Source organism: Schistocerca serialis, chromosome 6 (genome assembly GCF_023864345.2).
Source record: "Schistocerca serialis cubense isolate TAMUIC-IGC-003099 chromosome 6, iqSchSeri2.2, whole genome shotgun sequence".
NCBI classification, from domain to species: Eukaryota; Metazoa; Arthropoda; class Insecta; order Orthoptera; family Acrididae; genus Schistocerca; species Schistocerca serialis.
Genome location: NC_064643.1, coordinates 717,485,175 through 717,502,502, shown reverse-complemented (window position 1 = coordinate 717,502,502; position 17,328 = coordinate 717,485,175). Strand labels below are relative to the sequence as shown.

General features: G+C 38.3%; 1 protein-coding gene across 1 annotated transcript in view; it reads right to left on the bottom strand.

The window, feature by feature from the left end:
• The window catches only part of LOC126484152 (MAU2 chromatid cohesion factor homolog), a 190,748-nt gene that overhangs the window by 15,026 nt on the left and 158,394 nt on the right, over window positions 1–17,328 (bottom strand). The window contains exons 8-9 of the mRNA XM_050107550.1: window positions 13,237–13,442; window positions 12,700–12,902 (exon numbers count right to left, since the gene is read on the bottom strand). Coding sequence (XP_049963507.1) covers window positions 12,700–12,902; window positions 13,237–13,442 — 409 coding nt within the window. The remainder of the gene's footprint in view (window positions 1–12,699; window positions 12,903–13,236; window positions 13,443–17,328) is intronic.

Below are 17,328 nucleotides of genomic sequence, written 5' to 3'. Positions count from 1 at the left end.
AAAGCTACAAGTGACTATGTTGGTTGTTTTCAGTTGCTTCCACAGAGTGGTTCCACTCTAAAGAAAGAATTATTAATAACAGTCCACCAACTGATACATAAAACTATAACAACTAACAACTGCTTTCATTTAGCTGTCCCATAGACTGGTATCATCTAAAAGAAGGATGGATACTTCAACCAATGCATACAACTACAACCAAATGGGTCAACTGTTTTCATTTGTTTGCTCTCATCGCTAGTGAGCAATAGAGTGATTATTAAATATCAAGTGTGTGGCCAGTATGTTACCCTGTTTTGATCTTGTATATATCTCATGACATTTTTCCTCCCTCCTTTCTCATTTAACTTTTCTAAATCTCCTGACGACATTCCTGAGTGCCCTATATTGCTGCTGCCACGTACCATATTTCTGTCATTTCTTTATTAACTGCAGTATCTCATTTGTTATCCATGGCTGCCTTTTCAAACCTAGTACATTTCTGCTGTATTTACTACATTTCTCTTAAAGTCATTTGATCTGTTTGATCATTTCACTCTTTGACATGTTAGTTATTTTGTCACATGTTCTTTCAAAGCAGTCTGAGGTATCTTTAACTTTTCTCAGTCTCAACATTTCACCTGCATGTCTTTTACTTCATGAGTTCTTGAGATCTTCTCTGATTCCTGGCATCTTCTTTGTCCAAGAATTTCAAAAAGTGTATTCACAACATCTAACTGCCCAATGTAGAATTCTATAAACCTTTCTCCCCTGTCATATTGCTTGCCAATATTCAATTCTCCCACTATCTTCTGTTTCCCTACCTTCACTGAAAAATGCGTTTCCAGTCTCTCAGTACGATTAAAATCGTCCTCTTTAACATATTTTACAAGTTAAATAATATTATCATTATTGTATATCAAAACAGTAAAGGGTTAAATATGGACTGTGATGCAAGTACTATGTGTTTAACTACTCCTTATCATTAACGGGAGAAAATTCGGAGAGGGTAAATAGCAAGTTCCCACCTAGCCCACAGACTGCCGAGCCCCACCTTCATCATGTAGTGCCGGTATTTAACGTGTATTTTAAGCAGTCTGTGCCGACATACATTGAAGATATTTTTGAGTATATTCTTGATGAACACTGATGACAAATGAATTAACAGGAGAGAATGATTTAAAGCTGACTGAAGACACACTGATACTAGGAAAATTTGATGTATTATGTGGATGTAATTATGAAGAGAGAGACATAAAATATAACTAGAAAAGAGAAGTCTATACACCACAGTGTGGGCAGCACTTGGAATCTCAATGAGTGAGAGTTTGTACCTTCAACATTATAAAACAGCATTAGGAGGGCCCATCTGAATGATATGTAGGTCTCTCCTGCATTTCATGTGCACGTTATTTCTACATTTTTGTGGCTGGTAAATCATGGCACTCGCCTATTCTGGGTTTAGGAAGGACCACCGTTCAGGCTGGTCACTCTTCTAGGCCAATGGTTATTCTAAAACAGGAGTTTGATCTGGCTGATGGTCACAGAAGAGAAGATTTTTCCCAATTACAGAAATTGCACTAAAGCAATTGAAGAACTTGTAGTGAATGGATAATTGCGAGTCAAAACACTAATACAGTACACAGTGACAGAAAAGATTCTACCTTATACAAAACAACCAGATACAACTGCATTCAGAACTGCTTACACCACAGATCATTATGTTGCTAGAAATGAATAATTCTTATGAAAGCACTACTTGAGGTTATGACAACATTTCTAACAGGGCACTAAAATCTTATATTTACTTGATAGAATCCTCAATGACATAACTTTCTAACTGTTCCTTCAATCTGGCTTCTGTAATGGATTTTCACAAATTCAGTATTAACAAAACTAATAGTCAAACTATAACATTATGCTATTGGTATTCTCATTGACCTTGTCAAGGCTCTCAATTGATTGTATTACAAAATTCAATGGTATTAATGGCATTTATCTTACACGGTTGAAGCAGTACTCTGATAACAGAGTGCAATGTCACACTGACAAACTGCATGACAGGAATAGAAATTACACTCAAAATGATAGATCATAAAAATTTTGGAGTAACTAATGGTTCCACTGCTGTTGTTAATTTACGTAAATGGATCTTGAGTGCTTTTCAGTACTATTCAAAAACAATAGGGACTGTAAAATACATAAGAAAACTAATCACAGGATCAAAATTTACCATACTAGACAAAGACAATAACTACAACTGGTTCATGTTTATATCTTTGATGTAATTAGACAGATAAAAAAATCTGCTCACCACGCAGTGGTATGTGAAAAAATATATAAAGGTTAAAGAAATATGCAAGCTTTCGAAGCCAGTGGCTCTTTCTTCTGGCAGGAGGGTTGAAGGGGAAGTCTACTTCTCATCCCTTCTGATAAGTCTCCCCCGACTTGGGGTTCTGGGCGACTTTTCCGAATACTCCTCATTTCCTAAACTTCGACAGTCCTTTTCTTGATCCCTCTCCCTTTCCCTTCAACTCTTCCGCCAAGAGGAGGCTCTCAAAGACTGCACAATTCTTAAACCTTTATTTGTATTTTCTCCTGCCACTGCTTGGTGAGTAGATTTTATTATATTTTCAAAAACTGATTATTCTAGTTTAAATACTTAGTCTCAGAGAGACTCATTTGCAGTTTCAGTCAAGTGAAAATAAACTGACGACACAAGAGAAAGACATTAATGGGTAAATGCTATTTGAAACACCTGTAAAATTTCTTATGGTCCAGTTAGAATAGATGAACACAGCTATACTTACAAAAAAACTCATTTTGGAATGACTTAGATGCGTCTATTGTTGCATTTACCTGAACACATACAGTTTCACTAACTGATGTCTCTTGGAATTGCGTTCTGATACAATGTGGCAAAAATAAATGCAACACTCATTCAATGAAACTAACATGTAAAAATATTGATTTTGTGAATAAAACTGCCTATATCATGTAATATATTTCTTTATTTATAACGCTATTTTGGCTACATCACCAGATCTGTAATTAAGTGGGGAAACATGATTAGTGACAGGTTTACAACATTAAGTTACACAAGATGAAAAATTAAAATTTTTTAAAATGGTCTCTCACCAAATGTTAGAACTTTCAAAACAAAGTTCAGTGTCAGGGTCAAAAGCCTATGCCTAACTGGGATGTCCACTGTAAACTTATTCAGAAAATTATACAGAGATGGATTCTTTAGCCAACAGATGCATAAAATAAACTGCAACAAGTGTGAAAAATTTTATACAGGGCAAACTGGAATAAATTCAAGCAAGTTTTAGGGAGCACTCCTATCACAGGAACTGTGGTGCATTGACAACACACTATAAAGCATGGAAGCATAAGCTATGTAAGATAAATGAAAGCATCAAAGTGCTGCACAGAGCCCCAAATGGACAAGCCTTAAACATAGTGGCAACATAGTGGCAGACATACAAACTACCCACAAAAACAGAGCTCCACAAACAATACTGAACGATTGCAGTGAATTTAGCCTTAAATGGTTTTTGAAATGTTTTGAGAATTGCTGGTGTGATGTGTGCCGATTACAGTGTGCTCTCATGGTGTTCACTGAGTACACTTCGCTTCACGTACTCTGTGTTGATGGAACTGTCGCTGGTTACGCAACAACTTACGTGCCTCAGGGAGCAAGTTCTCCCACAATATGGAGCTGCCTTCCAAAATATTTCATTTAATAATAAGACTTTTTTAATCTGTTTTACATGTGTATAAATTTTAGTACATTGGCTACATTTTAGTACATAGGACGTGACTATTAATTTTTCAGCGACACGTAATTATAATAGCTAATACTACTTTTATAATCACAAAATCATATTAATGCAAAATGTATTTAACACTTAAGTTTATATGGCTATTGTACAGATATTACTGTGTAGCCGATTCAATAAATATTTGTTGATAAGTTCAGGTGAACTTCACGAGCTACCTGCGACCATTTGAAAAGCTAAGCTTATGAATATGCAACTATACTAATTTAACAATGAAAACAATCAATTTTTGACAGAATAATTTAACTGGATAGATAAAAACTCTACTAACCAAGCCGTGGCAGAACACACACTAAAAGGAGGTTGTAATTAGGCAAGGTTTTGGAGCCAGTGGCTCTTTTTTCAGGCAGAAGGGTTGAAGGGGAAGGGCTGGAGAGGTCTAAGAATAGGTGTAGATTTTGGGAAGGTCACCCAGGACTGCAGGTCAGAGGAGAGTTACCACACAGGATAACAAGGAAAAACCCTTTCCTTCTCATCCCATGCAGTAAGTCTCCCTCGACCCGCATTTTCTGGGCGACTTTCCCGAAATCTACCCCTTTTCCTAGACCTCTCCAGTCATTTTCCTTCACCCATCTTCAACCCTTCTGCCTGAAGGAGGAGCCACTGGTCCCAAAAGCTTGCCTAATTACAACCTACTTTTATGTGTGTGTACTGCCACCACTTGGTGAGTAATTTTTTACCTATCCAGTTCAACTACAATAATTTACATCATGTTTTATAACTTGAGTATGAATGTTTTTAATCACAAAACTGTCTGTCTCTTTATAAATATGGAAAAAAATTTAACTCAATATCCCCCACACTAGTACCACCTGTTGGCTACAACTTCCATTTTTGTACAATTTTTTGAATCAAGTTGACAGTTGATGCCCCAATTAGGCATACATTTTGCATGCTGACACTGAACCTTGTTTTGCGAATTCTAAATTTAAAAAGAGAGTTTTAAAAACTTTTTAATTTTTTGATGTATTACCTTTTGTAGCTTTATGACGTAGACAAATGCCTATCATTCTTTATGTTCCTTTAATCTTAACTAGATTTGATTTTAGCCAAAACAGAACACTATACATGTAGGCTTGTGTAGTCTTGATCTATCTACATAAACCAAGGAACTGAGGATTCACATCATTTCAAAAGAAAATCAAAGGTTTATCTGACTAGTTATTCATTCTATATATCTGATTATTCAAGCGTTGTAGATTTTTGTTAGTTAGATGAGAAGTAACAATGTAATCATGTAGCTATTAAGGCAGGATTAGGAGAGAGAGAATAAAGTAAATGACAAGCAGCAGCATGCTGCTGATTTTCCCATGTTAAATTTAGCCTAAGCAAGCACAAATATTCATACATTTTCTAGTACCCAATTCTCTTTTAACCTGAGCCATTCCACATTTTCTGAATGTACTTCATGATGGAATCTATGGACCACAAATGAATGTCTAATGGTGCACTACACTGTGGTCTTCAGCCCAGAGACTGGTTTGACGCAGCCCTCCATGCTACTTCATACTGCGCAAACTGCTTCATCTCCAAGTAACTACTGCAGCCTACAGCCATCCAAATCTGCTTAGTATTTCATCTCTTGGTCTCCCTCTATGATTTTTACCCTCCACACTGCCCTCCAGTACTACATTGGTGATCCCCTGATGCCTCAGAAGAAGTCCTACCAACTGGTCACTTCTTCTAGTCAAGTTGTGCTACAAATTCCTCTTCTCCTCAATTCTATTCAATACCTCATCATTAGTTACGTGATCTACCCATCTAATCTAGTCTAATGTGACATTGTGCTAATTCAGCAATAATCATATCAAAATAAAAAAGATTTTTTTTTCATAAAATGGAGTGTGTCTTATTTCATATGTAGCTTATCCTGGTAACTGTAGCTAACCCAGCAGAGGTAGTGACATCTCAATAACTGTTCTCACATAATCACCACCACCACCACCACCACCACCACCACTGATGATGATGATTATTATTATTATTATTATTATTATTATTATTATTATTGAAATCTGGCCACTTCAGGATCATTTGAAACAGCTGATTTATGAACTCATATTCTTTTTCTTAACTAGCTCTGCAGATGACGAAGAAAATGATGAAATGCATGATGAGATAAAAGAACTTATTCAGATAGCGAAGGGAGACAAAAATTTAATAGTCATGGGTGACTGGAATTCGACAGTAGGAAAAGGGAGAGAAGGAAACATAGTAGGTGAATATGGACTGGGGAGAAGAAATGAAAGATTAAGCAGCCTGGTAGAATTTTGCACAGAGCATAACTTAATCATAGCTAACACTTGGTTCAAGAATCATGAAAGAACGTTGTATACATGAAAAAAGACTGGAGATACTAGAAGGTATCTGATAGATTATATAATGGTAAGACAGAGATTTAGGAACCAGGTTTTAAATTTCCAGGAGCAGATGTCGACTCTGACCACAATCTATTGCTTATGAACTAATGATTAAAACTGAAGAAACTGCAAAAAGGTGGGAATTTAAGGAGATGGGACCTGGATAAACTGACTAAACCAGAGGTTGTACAGAGTTTCAGGGAGGGCATAAGGGAACAATTGACAGGAATGGGGGAAAGAAATACAGTAGAAGAAGAATGGGTAGCTTTGAGGGATGAAGTAGTGAAGGCAGCAGAGGATCAAGTAGGTAAAAAGACAAGGTTTAGTAGAAATTCTTGGGTAACAGAAGAAATATTGAATTTAATTGATGAAAGGAGAAAATATAAAAATGCAATAAATGAAGCAGGCAAAAAGGAATACAAACGTCTCAAAAACGAAATCGACAGGAAGTGCAAAATGGCTAAGCAGGGATGGCTAGAGGACAAATGTAGGGATGTAGAGGCTTATCTCACTACGGGTAAGGTAGATACCGCCTACAGGAAAATTATAGAGACCTTTAGAGAAAACAGAACCACTTGTATGAATATCAAGAGCTCAGATGGAAACCCAGTTCTAAACAAAGAAGGGAAAGCAGAAAGGTGGAAGGAGTTTATAGAGGGTCTATACAAGGGTGATGTACTTGAGGACAATATTATGGAAATGGAAGAGGATGAAGATGAAGATGAAGATGAAATGGGAGATATGATACTGCGTGAAGAGTTTGACAGAGCACTGAAAGACCTGATTCGAAACAAGGCCCTGGGAGTAGACAACATTCCATTAGAACTACTGACAGCCTTGGGAGAGCCAGTCCTGACAAAACTCTACCATCTGGTGAGCAAGATGTATGAGACAGGCGAAATACCCTTAGACTTCAAGAAGAATATAATAATTCCAATCCCAAAGAAAGCAGGTGTTGACAGATGTCAAAATTACCGAACTATCAGTTTAATAAGTCACAGCTGCAAAATAATAATGCGAATTCTTGACAGACGAATGGAAAAACTGGTAGAAGCCGACCTCGGGGAAGATCAGTTTGGATTCAGTAGAAATATTGGAACACTTGAGGCAATACTGACCCTATGACTTATCTTAGAAGATAGATTAAGGAAAGGCAAACCTACGTTCCTAGCATTTGTAGACTTAGAGAAAGCTTTTGACAATGTTGACTGAATTACTCTCTTTCAAATTCTGAAGGTGGCAGGGGTAAAATACAGGGAGCGAAAGGCTATTTACAATTTGTACAGAAACCAGATGACAGAAGAGTCGAGAGGCGTGAAAGGGAAGCAGTGGTTGGGAAGGGAGTGAGACAGGGTTGTAGCCTATCCCCGATGTTATTCAATCTGTATATTGAGCAAGCAGTAAAGGAAACAAAAGAAAAATTCGGAGTAGGAATAAAAATCCATGGGGAAGAAATAAAAACTTTGAGGTTTGCCAATGACATTGTAATTCTGTCAGAGACAGCAAATGACTTGGAAGATCAGTTGAACGGAGGATATAAGATGAACATCAACAAAAGCAAAACTAGGATAATGGAATGTAGTAATATTAAGACGAGTGATGCTGAAGGAATTAGATTAGGAAATGAGACACTTAAAGTGGTAAAGGAGTTTTGCTATTTGGGGAGCAAAACAACTGATGATGGTCGAAGGTTTTTTTTTTGTCATCAGTCTACTGACTGGTTTGATGCGGCCCGCCACGAATTCCTTTCCTGTGCTAATCTCTTCATCTCAGAGTAGCACTTGCAACCTACGTCCTCAAGTATTTGCTTGACGTATTCTGATCTCTGTCTTCCTCTACAGTTTTTGCCCTCTACAGCTCCCTCTAGTACCATGGAAGTCATTCCCTCATGTCTTAGCAGATGTCATATCATCCTGTCCCTTCTCCTTATTAGTGTTTTCCACATATTCCTTTCCTCTCCGATTCTGCATAGAACCTCCTCATTCCTTACCTTATCAGTCCACCTAATTTTCAACATTCGTCTGTAGCACCACATCTCAAATGCTTCAATCCTCTTCTGTTCTGGTTTTCCTGCAGCCCATGTTTCACTACCATACAATGCTGTACTCCAGACGTACATCCTCAGAAATTTCTTCCTCAAATTAAGGCCGGTATTTGATATTAGTAGACTTCTCTTGGCCATAAATGCCTTTTTTGCCATAGCGAGTCTGCTTTTGATGTCCCCCTTGCTCCATCCGTCATTGGTTATTTTACTGCCTAGGTAGCAGAATTCCTTAACTTCATTGACTTCGTGACCATCAATCCTGATGTTAAGTTTCTCACTGTTCTCATTTCTACTACTTCTCATTACCTTCATCTTTCTCTGATTTACTCTCAAACCATACTGTGTACTCATTAGACTGTCCATTCCGTTCAGCAGATCATTTAATTCTTCTTCACTTTCACTCAGGATAGCATGTCATCAGCTAATCGTATCATTGATATCCTTTCACCTTGTATTTTAATTCCCCTCCTGAACCTTTCTTTTATTTCCATCATTGCTTCCTCGATGTACAGATTGAAGAGTAGGGGCGAAAGGCTACAGCCTTGTCTTACACCCTTCTTAATACGAGCACTTCGTTGTTGATCGTCCACTCGGTCGAAGTAGAGAGGATAAAAAATGTAGACTGGCAATGGCAAGGAAAGCGTTTCTGAAGAAGAGAAATTTGTTAACATCAAGTATAGATTTAAGTGTGAGGAAGTCATTTCTGAAAGTATTTGTATCGAGTGTAGCCATGTATGGAAGTGAAACATGGATGATAAATAGTTTGGACAAGAAGAGAATAGAAGCTTTCGAAATGTGGTGCTACAGAAGAGTGCTGAAGATTAGATGGGTAGATCACATAACTGATGAGGAGGTGTTGAATAGAATTGGGGAGAAGAGGAATTTGTGGCACAACTTGACTAGAAGAAGAGATCAGTTGGTAGAGCACATTCTGAGGTATCAAGGGATCACCAATTTAGTACTGGAGGGCAGCATGGAGGGTAAAAATCGAAGAGGGAGACCAAGAGATGAATACACTAAACATATTCAGAAGGATGTAGGTTGCAGTAGGTACTGGGAGATGAAGAAGCTTGCACAGGATAGAGTAGCATGGAGAGCAGCATCAAACCACTGTTAGGACTGAAGATGACGATGACGACGACAACAACAACAACAACAACAACAATTCCTTTCTTCCATGTACTACTTCATTCTTGCTCTCCGCTTATCTCCTCTTTCTTCTGCCCATGTCCCTCTTCTCTTGCTTTATATCTTCTTCTTGAAACCCAAGACTTTTTGTACCTCTTTCCTCAAATTATGTTTTTCTGCATATTTGTTATTCCTAATGCCTGTAGATCTGCCTTCATCTATGAACCACAAAATTAGTGTTTTTGTACTTTTGACAAACAAGTTGAATATTATTTTGCTGGCCTCTTGTGTTCTATCCTTTTTATGTGACCATAAAATCTAATCCTCCATTTTCTCGTTGTATCTATTTCATTCTCAGTTTTTTCATTCACCACCTCATTGATTCTGTTTCCAAATCCCATTTTTATACTTTGAACCCAAATTTTTTTAAATTATTTTTCACTCTTCTGCATGTTATTTAACTGTTCAGCTGTGTTTATGGCGAGGAATTCTGAGGCATAAGACGACTCAATTTTAATCACCACATTTTAGTGCCTCAATTTTCATTTCCATTTTTCTGCCTTTTTATGTTAGCTGCTTTGTGCTGAGCATTTCGTTCGATTACTGCTTCCAATTATTTAAATTCTGAAATTTTTCCACATATTGAATTCTGAAACTTCCAGTATTTTCCCATATTTTGAAGAAATACACTTTGATGCACATTTGTTTGTCATGTGTACTATTTTCAATCCAAATTTGTAATCCCGTTTTTTCTGCTACCTCTGGGAAAATGTTTGCCTATTTTGTTGCATCTTTTAAGTTCTCTGTTAAAATCGCTAAATCATCAGCAAAAGCTAAGCAGTCAATTATTAAGTACTCTCTATCTCTTCCAAGATTCACTTCATTTATCCCCTTTTCTTCTGTCCATCCCCATGCCTCACAGTTGTTTTAATTTCAAATGATTTTCATATTTCACGTAAAAGTGTATCTCGGAAATCACTGCATAGCTTTTTATGTCAGTATGACAATAAACCAGCTGTCCACCAGAATGAAAGGACACTGTCAAACAATGACCAAGTACGAAGTTGTCCACATGGTGGCAACATGCAGATGAACACAGTATACTCAGAGTTCAACCACTGCTCCATAACCTAAGCCATCTGGATCATTGCCTCCTGCATCATCTTTTCTGAACCATGCACACGAGAGTTGTCCTTGCATCACATCCTTACTTTCTGTAACTCTCCTGGCCTCAAACTCCACTAACCACTGTTCCCCTAGCAGTTACGCAACTGTTTTCCCTTTCACTGTTCTGTGACTCCTTGCAAAGCATGTCTCCACATCACCTTCATTGTACGTTGCACGCCATCAGTTCCGATACCGTGTATCACATGCCTAATCTGTGCATCTGCCATCCTCCCCTCCCAGATTCCCAGCCAGCAAACCTGCTGCCTGCCTCAAGCTGCTCCTACCCATCCCCAACCCCTGTTCCCACTCCTGTCTCTCTCTGCCTTTACCTACCCATTTCAACACAATCACCACCTCACTGTGTTCCACCTGCCAGGATGCAATCCCGCTCCCAAACTCTTGCACAGGGATTGTGGAAGAGATGTAAGACCTGCCCAATTCACACATCCAGCACTTTCCAACCCAGTCCTTTACTTCCTACTCCAGTACTGACATAAACTTATTCTATCCCATCAGAGGCAGGACCTCGTGTAAGAGTAGCCATGTCATCTACCAACTCTGCTGCAAACATTGCACAGCTTTTTACAGTGAATCTTGGAAGAGAGGTAGAGAAAACCCTGCACTGACTGCTTAGCTTTTTATGACAACTAACCTGCTGTCCGCCAGAATGAATGGCCAATGCTGAACTGTGGCCAAGAACAAAGTTGGCCACCCAGTAACACAACATTCAGCTGAGAACAATGTGCCTGAGTTCCACAACTGCTTTACAACTCAAGCCATCTGGACCCTTTCCTTCAGCAACATCTTTTCTGAGCTGTCCTTGCAACACATCCAGCCCTCCTGCAATTTTCCTGGCCTTAATCTCTACTACCCCACTGTTCTCACACAATGTATGCCATGTCCCCACTCCATGCTACCTTCATTGTGCACTACAATTCTCCAGCTCCGAAACCCATGTATCACATGCCTAATCTGTGCACCTGACACGCTCCTCTATTGCAGTCCTATCCAGCAAACCTGCTTCCTCCCTCTGAGCTGCTAGCTACCCATCCACAACCCCTCTTCCTTTACCTCTACCCCCATCCCTCCCCTCACCTGATACCACCACCACCACCACCACCACCACCACCACCACACCCTAGTCCACCTGACGCAACTCAGTCCCAGTAATGTGTGTCCACGTGATACAGTGCAGGGGCAGACGTACATATACATGCACTTGCGTACTCTAGCTCAGCAATGGATTTGTCCTGAAAGCTGTTTTCTTTCTCTTTTGCGTCTGTCTGTTGCTGACTCAACACTTTTGTTATTCGGTCATCTGATCTATTTTGTAAAGCTTTTGGAAGGGTTTTATACATCACTGGGAGCAGAGTTACCTCTCAGCAATTGCTTATACCTATGTTTTCAATTCCTTTTTGTATTTGCTTTCCAGTTCTTAGATTATTCATTTTCCTACACTTATCACTTGAGGTTTTTGGTTGCAAATGAGCAGTACGTTTGCAAAGTATCATTTTCTGAACAAACTATATGGAATGCTGTGATCCTGAAAAAAGTGTGGATGTTCTCAAGGAATGCAAGACACAAAGTTCAAGGCCCAAAAGCTGAAAGACAGAAACAGGTTTCACCTACATCAACAAGGTACATGCTGTTGCTTTTCGATGAAAGTGAAGTACTGTTTTGAGTGCCTAACTTGTTTACACATGGTTTGTTTATTACCAATTACTTTTCTTTGAAGTTCAGTATGTGCACATAATTTGCCATTTTCCATTTTTTACTGCCTGCTTGATTTTGTTAGTCATGTCATGTGACAGAAATAAGCCCTACAATTGACTTAAGATCCAAATTAAAAACACATTGATTTGTAATCAAAAGCAGTACAAACAACATTCAGTCATGAATTTTTATGTAAAACATAATTTTTAATTAACACGGTAACTAATTAAACATGACGTGTTATGACAATCTCCATGTATCTTTTTACCAAGTGCATTATTTTATTTTTCTAGCCTCCAATGGAGAAAACTCGTTACACATCTTAGCATTGTTACCACCCACTAAAAAAACACGACATTGATTTTATCAAAAAACTATTTTTTCAGATTGTTTTACACTACTGTTCCCAAATAGAAGTAAACTGGACTAAGAGTTTAGAGAAGAGTTAATTACAGATCAGACTCACCTCTCAGGATAGCTGAAGCCCAGAGCTGAACATGGACATCCGGTATCTTGCTCGCTAGCTGCATGGCGGGGGTAACCATATTCATACTTTCGCGACTATTTCCCAAAGAAAGAAATATGTGGCCCAACAAAACTAATGAACATGATGTTAAACGATTCAAATCTTCAGCATTTGCCATCTTCAGTGTCTCACGGAGATATCTCCTGTAAGTGAAGAATTAATTTAGCAACATTCCTAAGAGTTTTAATATTCTTTCACATCATGTCAGGAAACTCTTACTAAATTTTATGTCACGACAATTAAGTACAAAGTGGCGGTGCACTACTGCTATAAATACATCTTCATTTCTGTCATTAGCATTCAAAAATAACAAATTAAATATTGACAGTGAAGTATAATTTCCATCACAGTAAGATAGGATAAATACTGAGAGGGGCTCAATTACATGCCTTGGGCAGGCCAAGACTGTAGTTCTTGTACTGCCTTTTCATATTTTAGTTCATTACGTTACACAACTGAAACTACTGATGTACTTACTTTGCCTCGTTGTACCTGGCCTGGAAAAAGGACTGAAGACCCTGCACATAATAAGCTGCTGCTCGAAGGCTGTGGGAATGTGTTGGTAAGTTCTCTGGATTTATTCGTTCCAACAGAGCAGTAAGCTCCTTTTCTCGTTTCGCTCGCAGATATACTATAGCCAAGTTTAAATTCGCGAAAGTCCATAGCTCACGGTCCTGAGATGTCTGAAAAGTAAAATGCAACTAATGCATAAGGTTGGTACTTCTATGTATATTACATCAACATACATAAAGGTGATGCATAAAGCATTTATTTGGTACACAGTTTCTATTGGGAGCCATCTCACTATCTGGCATCAAAACTTCGTGCATTTTCAAGAGAACCGCTAACAGGGAGAAACAAAGCCTGTACACACAAAATGGAACATGCAAATATCCACAGCCAGTATTTGTGATACTACCACACACACAACAAGAATGCAATAGTTTCAGAAATATCATTCAGCAACACAGTTTATAACAGCTATAGTTTTAGGGCGAAGGAGAAAAAAAAAAAAAAAAAAAAAAAAAAAAAAAAAAAAAAAAAAAAAAAGAAGAAGAAAGGAAAGGAAAGGAAAAAGAGAGAGAGAGGAGGGTGGGGCGGGGGGGGGGGGGGGGTTTGCATTCGAATGAAAGAGAGAAGCTGGCATCAGTTGTGGAGTTTTAGCAATCGTACAACAATTGCCTAATGATAAGAGAAGAAAAGGTCTGGGATTTCCCACTGAATGGAATATTTCCAGTGCTAAACTCCTGAAACTGCCAAGCTAGATATTTTCATACTTATTTATGTAACATTCACCAGAAATTATTATTTTCCTTCAGATCATTTACTTTGGTGTAGAAGCTCATGCAACAAAAAGTAAATGATTATGTGCAGTGGTGCGTGTGTGTGTTTTTTTTGGCTTTTAGTCAAGATTATCAGTGTTCTTACAGAAAGGTCTAACAAAAAACAATATATTACAAAAAAAATAGTCAATGGCCTCTCAGAGCATGACATGCATTTCCTTAAGTTAAATATTAATACTTATTTAAGATTCAAAAACTATTAAATTTGAGTTCAGGAGAATAGTTGGTAAACCAAAAACTGATATTTTTGGAAACTCTTCAAAGACATGAATTGGAATGATGTATACAGAAATGAATTGCAATGGTGTACATAGTACTCATTACATGAATGAAAAATAACACTTTGTTAACAAAGTCCTCCCATACTTGAAAACTTACTTTCTTCTACAAGTAATTCAGTACAAAGGATTTAACGTATCTTGTAAGATAAAAACTAAGTTAGAGGCAGCTCTGATAATGCCGCCTTAGTACATTGCAAGGAAAACTGCAAAATACAGAAAGAAAGTAAGACAGATACTGAAGCAAATTACTTTTGTGAGGATAAAAATGTCACATAAAGTATCAAAATAAATAAAATATGGGATACAGTGGAGCAGACTGGTTGAATGAGAAATGAGGAGCAGCAAATAATACACTGCTAACAAATGTGTGCATGTCACAATATTTTTAACAAGTATTTTGGAATGGTTACTGAAAAACTGAATATGGCCCTCACTGCAACAGAAAAGTGTGGTGGTAAGGTAAAGTAAAAAGAGGAAGAGGAACGTAAAGTGGAATGATTAGTGCAATTGAGAACTACAGGAAATGGAAAGTTTTTTGTGTCCATTCATACACTCAGCCAATTTAATTAGTGTCATTCCTACGTAAAAGACATGCAATACACATGTTAGTTGCTGAACAACTGTGTGGTTCCATACGTTGTTCTGCCTTCAATGTTAAAGGATCTTCCAGTGGTCTGCCTGGTGTAAGCTGCTGTGGGTATGAGGTAGATTTTCAAGTGGGAACAACTGCAGAAGTAGAAAACTTAGAATAGTGATAATGGTCATACGAGTGATAAGCTCTTTGGGATTTTGTGGCTGTGATTCATGTTGGTCCAGTGCCTAGAGGGCAGGGAGGAATGAAATGCATTCTTGTAGTGATCAAATATTGATCTAAGAAAGTAACATTATATCTGATGAAGAAAGCTACAACCTGTATGGATGGAAATAAAAGAAAAAGACGGTAAATAGGAACACCAGTATGATTCAATGTAAGAGAACAAGTGTTACTAAGAAGTCACAAAGTTTGAAGTTTTAAAAAGGTGAAGTGACAACGAAGTTCTGTCCTTTACATGAGGGACCATTCATTACGAAAAGTATGCCTCATCCTAAGGCGACTGTGCTTGCCGATATAAGTTCACGAAAGGAAAAACGAATTTACAGTATTCAGAATATGAGGCTGTTCATACCCAAGTAAATCAAAGTTAAAATTGATTTACAAACTTAAAAACTTACAGTACAGGAAATATCAACTTCTAAAGAAATACCGGACACCTGAAGAGATAATATTTATGCATTTTTGTAGCTTTAAGAGGTAACAACTATGCATATCCGACATTTTTGGAGATTATGAGAATGCACTAACATAGGCTTACACATGGTGGGACAGTATTGCACCTAATTTCTAATGCGGTTACATGTTGCTGGTAGGAGAATGCTGTGTTTGTGCCCTAGTTACAGGGTGGCAATAAGAGTGATATACTGTATGCGAGTTTTGAGGTTCATGGTTAATATGCAGTTTCCGGACAGTCAGGGAACTAAATCATTTTGTTACCCTTAAAAGGGTTTTGCTCTGATGGAGATGTTTTATGGTTTGTGTATAAGAAATGTGTAGGTGTGACAGATCTGAGAGAGAGACTGTTTACATTCTAGAGATCAATGTGTACTTGCATAAGAGATAGAAAGTATCCCTTATGGCAAGGAACTCTTGTTTTTATCAATGACGACTTGGGACACCCAATGCTATCGAGAAAATTATCAATGTCGCTACTAACAAGATGCAAAGAAGCATAAATCCTTTCCAAGTCTCTCTCCAATGTAAGCCATGTTCTGAGACAACAATGCTCTCCCCAAAAATGATGCCAAGAGTTCAGGTACCCTTTCAGAACTAAAAATTTGTGTACAACTTTGAGTTTTGTACTGTAGCACGTCAAGTTTTTTAGGGGAACATTTGCTTGAATATGTAGAAATGGCAAGGGTTTATACAGGGCTGTTACAAATGATTGAAGCGATTTCATAAATTCACTGTAGCTCCATTCATTGACATATGGTCACAACACACTACAGATACTTAGAAAAACTCATAATGTTTTGTTCGGCTGAAGCCGCACTTGCAGGTTTCTGCCGCCAGAGCGCTCGAGAGCGCAGTGAGACAAAATAGCGACAGGAGCCAAGAAAGCGTATGTCGTGCTTGAAATGCACTCACATCAGTCAGTCATAACAGTGCAACGACACTTCAGGATTAAGTTCAACAAAGATCCACCAACTGCTAACTCCATTCGGCGATGGTATGCGCAGTTTAAAGCTTCTGGATGCCTCTGTAAGGGGAAATCAACGGGTCGGCCTGCAGTGAGCAAAGAAACGGTTGAACGCGTGCAGGCAAGTTTCACGCGTAGCCGCGGAAGTCGACGAATAAAGCAAGCAGGGAGCTAAACGGTTTGGAAAATCTTACGGAAAAGGCTAAAGCAGAAGCATTTCTTAAACAGGAGATTGGAAAACCGATGGATCGGCCGTGGTGGAGATCATGATCAACAATTCATGTCATGGGCTCCACGCTCTCCCGACTTAACCCCATGCGATTTCTTTCTGTGGGGTTATGTGAAAGATTCAGTGTTTAAACCTCCTCTACCAAGAAACGTGCCAGAACTGCGAGCTGGCATCAACGATGCTTTCGAACTCATTGATGGGGACATGCTGCGCCGAGTGTGGGAGGAACTTGATTATCGGCTTGATGTCTGCCGAATCACTAAAGGGGCACATATCGCACATTTGTGAATCCCTAAAAAAACTTTTTGAGTTTTTGAATGTGTGTGCAAAGCATTGTGAAAATATCTCAAATAATAAAGTTATTGTAGAGCTGTGAAATTGCTTCAATCATTTGTAATAACCCTGTATTTCTCCACAAGGTAGTTTATAGGAAGCATATTTTATGTAACTTTTGTAGGGCAGTGTGTCCTCAGACGACTTCT